Genomic DNA, 8,494 nt, shown 5'->3' on the forward strand with positions numbered 1-8,494 from the left:
TTCCAGTCTGTCTCGTCAATAGCTGTCCTTATCTTGTTGCGTAGAGCTGTTTTCATTAAAGAAAAGCTCCACTAACTTAGTGACAAATTGCATTCCTATAGCTGATTCACAATAAAAGCGTCCTGCTCTCTAGAGAAGAAAGCTTTTAATGTGAAATCTTTGGTTTGTATCAGCAGTATATCTTGAAAGTGGAGTGAAACAAAACTACAAATAACAGAGATGCAGTTAGAAGTAAATATAGAAGTTTTAGACAAAAAAGAACTACATGTTTAGATAGAAAATAAATAATAAAATAAAAAGTACGACTAAGATGAATTGTGAGCGGGACAAATTAAGTGATTGTGACATTTGTCTGGCATTTCAGTTGTGATATTTCTTGTTCCTTACAGGCAGACATATACGTCGATACTGAATAATCTGTCATAACCTTCAGTAATGTCAGCAGAAATATCTGGCCCCTGCTGCGCGAATGTAGCTGCGTGGTTGTCAGAGTTCGGCCAGCGTAGCTCTGAATTATCACGTGTTTTGGATGCCGAGCTGCGTCCACCGTGTGGCGCTAGAGAACACCCACTAATAATACGTTATGTTCCAGTAAATAAAAGAAAACTCACAAGCTTCACTGCATCTGCATGGTCTTATGACTTTGCTGAACAAATCTGAGGTGGATGTGGTTAACCTGCTAGGAGTAGTTTGTAATTGTATAATAAAGTATAATTTCCTGTTGCCAGTAAGTGGCACTATGACAATGACTGAATTTTGGCATGTAGACGTCTTCCAAGATGACAGGTGTTCAGAACGCAGAGCGAACATTTGAAGTTGATCTAATAAATTCTCTAGGAGGAGTTTGTGAAAGTACGGAGCCTGTAAATGCCCCTAAAACTGCATATTCAATTACAAATGTCTGACTTCCTGTTGGCCCTGATCATACAAGTCAAGGATACTTTACTACAGAATGAATACTTTTAATTTGGATACTTTAAGTGCATTTAGCTGATAAGGTAGGATTTTAAATGCAGGGCTTTTACTTGTAATGGAGCATTTTTCCATTGTGACACGGCTCCTTTTTATTTAAGTGAAAGGTCTGAGTACTTGACTGGACTAGAGTAGCAGTACTCAGTCTGGCTGCAGCAACTGGAATCTAACAGTTGGAAACATTTAGTATATATTAGTACTGAGACACACTAACAGACTTCGTCCAATGAGGCAGATCCCTGCTGTCACGTCATAAACGTGTGTTCTAGTGTGAGCGGGTCTACCTGTGTGTGGGGGGTGTCTCTCAGGTAAGATGAGGTTCTGGAAGTTAATGATGCAGACGGCCTCGGCCCCAAGCCAGCGGTCCGACACTGCCTTGATGTAGTACTGGGAAGGCAACGGCTCAAAGATGGGGATGGTGAACACTATGTTCTGAGGCTCTCCTGTTACCACCTTGAGGGAGGAACACGCACATCAATCATGATGTAATCTTTGAGTGACACTGTCCTCGTGTCAACTGGGGTCCCTGATAAAAAAAAAAACAAACCTGTTTCTTCTGCAGGAGCAAGTACTCCGAGTGGTAGATGTGATCATTGATTGGATCCTCCACCCATAACCACCATGGCTCCCCCACTGACCCGTGGACCTGAATCATTGAGGGAAGGCACATTTCACTCAGACATTCATTTCAACAAGCTAAAGAACAAGCTGGTTTGATCCCCCGCTCCGGTGTATCAAAGTGTCCTTGAGCAAGACACTGACCCCTAAACGCTCCCGGTGAGCAGGATGCACCTTGTGAAACGGTGAATGTTGGCATGTGTTGTGAAGTGCTGTATAAAAGCACTCCATTATTCTTTTTTAACTTTCAATTCAATAAACAAACTATCAGCCTTCAGAAACGCTGCCAGCTAATCTGGGAATAAAGAACTAAACTAAATAATGCTTGCACGTCGTGTCAGTTTGTCCAGTATGTATGTGTCAGTGTGGTCTGTTTCCCGGGTGCCATCAGGGAGGCGGCTCATGTGTCGGTACATGTGTCCTGGCTCTGCAGCCAGATCAGGGCTAAGCCAGCCAGTCTTCCATTACCACTCTCCCATGATCGGAGCATGCGTCGCTAATCGGACATAAACATTCATCTTCATATTCAGCCCTGCTACAAAGAGCTTCCTTTTCCGCTCAGATTCCACGACCAGCTCGGGACTAAGCTTCCCATGATCCCCTGTGTCTGCGCACTGAGGTGGGACATGCTGATAAGGCCTGGAGGCATTCTGGTTCTCCATGGCTGCAAGAAAAACAACATGGGAGGAGCAGCTCTTCCTGTGTCCGTCGTGAAAATGGGGCTACACTGGTTGTGTCAGTAAGTAGTGGCGTGTATGTGGGGGTGCTGTGAAGTAATCTACTGTCATCTGCTGCAGTATTTCCCGTTAATTAACGAGACCATGGCGGCCCGCCACAGTCTAATTTGCTCCGCCATGGTCTCAAAATGAACCGAAAATATTTTTACTCATCTCATAATAACGTTTCAGACCTCTAACGTGTTTTGTACGCGCTGCTGTGAGCTCGCACGCTCAGACGCTTCGGCATTCCGACTTTTCTTTTGAGGTAACTACGGTAACGTTAACGGTCTGTTTCTGTCATAAATTCACACGTATTCAAGCCTTTACGGTAAGTGAAACGGCCCAGAGCGAACTGACAGGCAGGTTAGAGACTTTATCCTGTCAGTTTGTCAAGACAAGTGTTGCACTATGAGAGTCTGACCTGAAGAGAGGCTGTGAAGTCTTCATGTTACAACATTATTTATCAAACTGGGTCGGACTGGATGAATTTAGCGCGAGGAGGATACACATGTGACAACGTCCGGTTTTCAAAATAAGGTAGTCACAGAAAGTATAAAACATATTTCATGTGTTAGACTAAAAGTTAAAAAAACTACTTTCTATTCTTTGATTTAGGGTTGCTGGAAAAACATTACATAGGCTACATTTGTTGACTTGTTGCTGTTTCATCACCATTTATAGCTCTACAATGGGCTTATGATCAAATAGTTTATTAGAGCACAGCATTGTTTACAAGAGTGCAAAGTTCTTCATAGATAGCCTCTTAATTTTGACCCAAATTAATGCAATTAACATTTTTTCCACCCACCACAGTCTCTTAAAATCCTGTGGGAAACACTGTACTGTAGCCATGTTGTGTTTGAGGCACTGGGTTATACTGCAGGAGTGGATGGAGATGTTTTCAATGGACCTTTTGATTCATTTAGACTTTCTTGCAGAGACTCCAAGTGGTCTTTGGAACAATCAGAGTGATCTGTTTGAATTGGACTCCAGGTTACTGTAGATTTGACCCCTACCTCTGGACCTTATTTTGGAAGTACTGCTTACTTTCTTTAAGTGCATTACTGTTACAAGACACTACTTCTTGATTTTTATGTTACTGTATGTCCGAGCCTTCTGACGGACAGCGCAGTGAGACGCCCTAGTTTCACTAATACCGCGCAGTGGTGGAAAGGACAAGATTTACAGAGGCAACTTACTTTTACAGTACTACTGAGGCAAGAATTATACTTTCTGCGTCCACGAGGGTCCGCATGTCAAACGCGTAGGGTACCCGTAGGGTCCGTGTGGACGTCCGCGTGCCTCCTGTTTATTGTGACCATGCCAGGTCCGCAACTAGCGCTACCAGGGCAACAACCGATCTACTGCGTGTGGAACGTGTCCGCCAAGCTGACTCCAGAAAGTAGTATAAACAGAAGTAGTCCGCGGGGTCCGCAGCTGCTCCAGAGTATTTTCGAGGCTTTACAGTTTTCGCCTGGCTTTGACTGGGTGCATTGTTAGATGTAATAATCTCACCTTTCAACCCTCTCCCACAGCAATACTTACCCTGTCTGAGGTGTTTGTCCTGCACATGCTCACTAAAAAGTCAACAAGAAACCTGGTTTTCTGTATACCAGGCGCTCTCCATTACAGAAACCAGGTTTCTTGTGTACATAAAAATACTTTACTGTTAATACAAGTGTCAAGTGTCACTCATACAACTACCAGCTAAAGGACCAATAATTTATGTTTTGTATGTTGGTTTAATTATCTTAATTCACTTTTATACAACAAAATTTTTTTGAACTTTGGGAAAAACCTAAGCAAGGACAGGGAATGACTTTTGTTGTAGTGCCAAACTTCTACTTTTCCAAGCACTTCTCGTCTTATCTGGAAGCTCTGTTCAATTTGACTGAGCTAGCAAAAAAATCAGGGGATATATCTTAGCAGTTGTAGGTAGTAGTAAAAACTGGTAATGAAAAACGTCTCTTGAAACTGCAACATAAAATCAGGCAAACACCTTGAAGACTATGACATGTTCTTTCACTTTACGCTTGCCGTTTCAAGCACACAACAGCAGTGTGGTCCCGTGTTACAGTATGCCATCAATGTTTACCTGGTCGTTCCAGCGAAAGTCAGGCGTGATGATGAGACGAACACGTAGGACGGTGCGCGTGATTGGCTGGATGCTGGCCTCCATTGTGATGGAGGGGATCTGGTGGACGCACTGTTTGACTGTTAACCCGATGTTGACATGGTGCAGCATGTGACCTGGGAAACAACACACCTGGCATTAACGTGTGTTTTATGTCCTAATTACGAGTAAATCTGATGCTTTTCCAAAATAAAAGACATTTTATTATTTACAAGGCTAAACTCACAACTCTGCTGCCCTGTCTTGTTTTTTATAACAAATATATAGTTTCATTCACTAATTTGTCCCAATTGCTTCAACTTTGCTGTTCTTTTGGTCAGGGACTCTGCTACCGTCAATCAAAATCAACACTTCCTGCAGCTGTTTCACATTAACAGCCAACTAGGGCCAGAGAAGGATTATACCATCCGAGCCCCTGAAAGGCTTTTAATCTGAAACATCTGTTCAAGAAGTGCTGGATTAATTGACGGTAGCTTAACAAAAAAACAAAAAAAGGCAAAGTAGAACTGACTGGATTGAGAGCCTCACAGCAGCAGCGTAGTGACCAAGACATGAAATTTACATTATCCTGGAAACAGGTAAACATGGAGGAAGTGCTGAGTTTGCATTACCAACTAAATAAAATGGGAGCTTATCAGAAAACACAAAAATATGATGATAAAATATACTTAAAAACCTGGTTACTTTTCAAATAAAGATCTGGTTCTTCCTGAAGTTGTGGTAAATAAAGGCCCCGGCCACTATTTGAGAATGCAGGGCATATTTACACCTGCCATTTGGGTGCTTTATGCCTGTATTGTAGTGTAGTTTAGAATTTTACCGATCTCATCCTTCCTCATTTCCTTCAGTTTGTCCACAGTGAGCTTCTTCTCCTCCAAGCGGTTCAGTACAACGTGGCTCAGGCTGGGGAACTGGCGGAGAGGGTGGGCAAAGCCCCACAACCGCTTGTCAATCACCTTGCAGAGGGTGAGCAGTCGGTAGGTCATGGCCGGCCACCGCTTCCTCAGAGCAATCTCAAACAAAGCCCTGATGATCCGAGCAGCATTCTGTGAGAAGTGACAACAGCAGAAAGAAGGAAAAGACTAGAGTTACCACCCCGCGGTTGTATGTCTCTGTCAAGTTGCAGTTTACATGTGTCCAGACTCATATAATGTAGTTAATACTTGGATAGTGGAAGTTAACAACCTCCCTGTCTGTTTCTGAGCTGTGGTGTAGAATAACGGCCAAAAAGTATGTGACACGCACAGTACAAGTGTAGGCAGATAAGTGTTATTTGCACTGTACAGAATGTGTTAATAAAATACCGTGCCAAAAACTCTGTCAGCAGCATCCTGTTTCTGCTTTGCATGACTTATAAGACCCAATCAGAGAGCAAAACGTGAGTGGCTGCGTCATCGTTTCTAAAGTCCTCCGTTTTTACTCATCTTCACTTAAACAACCTCCAGAGTTTCAAAACGCAAAACAGGGTCGGCAGCGTTTTCAAACTTCCCCAAAGTCTTCGTTTTTGCTGTCGTAGTCTGGACGGGAGGCGCAAACGTAGCAAAATGTCTCCGTTTTAATTCGAAAACACAGTAGTGTGGATGGGGCCTAAGATGTTGTTGAAATTACCACATCAATTCAAGCATTTTGGCCAAAAAAGTTTGTCAAGTTCATTTTAAGGTCACAGTGACCTTTGACCACCAATTTCTAATCAGTTCATTGTTGAGTCCAAGTGGACGTTTGTGCCATTTGAAGAAATTTTTAAAGTCTCATGTTCATGGGAACGAGGCAGCTATCTCTGGCAGGGAGACATAAAAAGCTGAATCAGCCCTGGAAGGACCCATATCACTGCTGCATTTGTAAACAGATTATTTCCCCCTTCCCAATACAGCAGCAGTTTTAACACTAAACATTAAAGTTGAAATAAAACAGCTGAAACGCATTTGCACTGGAGCAGAAGTCACTTGCAGCAGCTGTATGCTACATCATGCTGGATCGTGTGTAATCAGGAGGAGGTCTGGCTGGGTTCAGTAGTCCAGGTTGGTCATAGTTGTGCGCTGATGGATTGCTGATGTCGGTTCAGGAGGAGCGGTACGGTGGCAGCACTGCTCACTGATGGTCAGGTGTTAATGTGATCTGATTGTCTGGGGAGGTCTGAATGCCCTCTGGAGAGGGATTATTGAAATCCGGCTGTACGCTCGGCTGGGTGAGGCCGAGAGGTCTGGTTTGAGGAGGAAAGACACTGAAAAGGGATCCTGTTTAAACCTTGTTCCCACTCTTCTGCGCCACACTTTTTAAGTGTCTGACTGCTGGAATATATCAACATGGGCTTTGGGAAATTGTGCAGGGCATTTCTGTTTAACAGCCAAATCTGAAGTATGTTTATGTTCATCAGTCCAAAATTAAAATAAAACTGTAATTAATACAAGCGGCAAGTTTGTCTATTAGCTGGACTTACAACAGCATCCTGTGGAGCTTCAAAATGGACACATCTACTGATGACTTCATTTCAAACTGCTAACTGCTGTAACTTCATTCATTTGAAGGAATTTTAACCCTCAAATGTGTCATTTGATGGTTTGATTTTGTGATATATTGGTGATATTGTTTGTATGTTTGCTTATCTTGTAGTGTGTGTGTGGTTCCTTTTTCTTCACCTGTGCCACATACGACAGGTCTGAGATGAGGGAGAAGCTGTCCACCTCTCCACGGCTGATGTACGTCTGAAGCAGTATGTTGATCTTGCCGTAGCCGTTCTCCACGCCGCCCGCGGCCGGCAGCTCACAGTAGTTACACAGCAACTGTTCCAGCTCCTCCATCTCCTCATCACGAACCTGCCAACACACATCACCAACATGATACACTAAAATGTTCATCATAATTTAGCAGATAAGTACATTCCAACCACATACTGTCAGACCTGTAATGTAGACTAAATCCATGATATGTTTGCTCGGTGTGTGAGTGCAGGTTTATAGTTCTGAAACATAATTTGGACTATCCAGTCAGTGCCTGGCTGGACCTCCGACAGCTGTTGTTGAAGCTTATGCATGATGACCTCTCACCTTAAGCTGTTCAAACTCTTCCGCCTTGGACAAAATACTGAGGATGTCGGCTTCTGTTCGCTGAGAGTTGAAGTTTTCATTGAAAGTCTTCACAGAAGGAGGGAAAAGAAATAGAAGTGGTTAATGGAGCTTCTATGAGGACGAGTCGTTATGTCTTGTACTTTTGGTTGGCCCTTCCACTAAAAAAAAATAAATAAATCAAGGTGCTTATTCCAAGTGAAAAAAACTAAATTAAATATGTGAATTTCATCTGGTAACTGAAGGTAAAACAAGGTAGATTTATTTTGTCACAATATAACAGGTTATAGAGTGAAACTCCCTTCTGCTATGTAGCAGACAATATACATTAATACAGAATTATAATAAAATAGTAAACAGAAATAATCTATCATCAGTGGAGCAGTACTGAGGATGAATTAGAGTTTAAGAGTCTGATAGCCTGGGGGGAAAAGCTGGTGGGGTGTGGCAGCAGATACCTCTGTATCTCTTCCCAGAAGGCAGCAGGGTGAGCAGGCTGTGGCTGGGTGGGAACTGTCCTTTAGTATCTTTGGGCTCTGCGTAGACACCTCACCTCACTGATATCACTAGCCATGTTTCCATCTAATTGTCATGCGAATTCTAAGCGTACTTTTGAAATGTCACAAGAAATATGTGCGTTTCTATCAGCTGATTTGGAGCGAATAAACCAGGCTGCGGCGAGCGTCGTTACGTCAGTAGTTGTAGTTACACATGGCTGTAATAAACAAGACGTCTGGGTTCCAAACCAGAAACAAAACCAGCCGCATGAACCTGATGGCCACTGATCTAAGAAAAACCGAGAGAGGTCCTCAGAAATGTGTTTGAAGCGGGCAAACTGCTAACAGCCGTGTCTCCGAACGTTATGGGAATATCCGGTGTTCTGCAGAGTTTTGCATGCACCTCCAGATAATGCTTTTAAACGCTCTAATATCCTTTGTGAGGTTCATCAGCGGTGATAAATGATTCCAAGTATATATTTTATGAACATT

The 8,494-nt window shown here is 43.0% G+C and overlaps 1 protein-coding gene across 1 annotated transcript in view; it reads right to left on the reverse strand.

Annotated features, from left to right (window-relative positions):
* The window catches only part of ascc3 (activating signal cointegrator 1 complex subunit 3), a 173,419-nt gene that overhangs the window by 45,076 nt on the left and 119,849 nt on the right, over window positions 1-8,494 (reverse strand). The window contains exons 15-20 of the mRNA XM_046044355.1: window positions 7,488-7,574; window positions 7,080-7,256; window positions 5,264-5,489; window positions 4,405-4,559; window positions 1,520-1,618; window positions 1,257-1,425 (exon numbers count right to left, since the gene is read on the reverse strand). Coding sequence (XP_045900311.1) covers window positions 1,257-1,425; window positions 1,520-1,618; window positions 4,405-4,559; window positions 5,264-5,489; window positions 7,080-7,256; window positions 7,488-7,574 — 913 coding nt within the window. The remainder of the gene's footprint in view (window positions 1-1,256; window positions 1,426-1,519; window positions 1,619-4,404; window positions 4,560-5,263; window positions 5,490-7,079; window positions 7,257-7,487; window positions 7,575-8,494) is intronic.

This window comes from Micropterus dolomieu, linkage group LG03, assembly GCF_021292245.1.
Source record: "Micropterus dolomieu isolate WLL.071019.BEF.003 ecotype Adirondacks linkage group LG03, ASM2129224v1, whole genome shotgun sequence".
In the NCBI taxonomy this organism is placed as follows: Eukaryota; Metazoa; Chordata; class Actinopteri; order Centrarchiformes; family Centrarchidae; genus Micropterus; species Micropterus dolomieu.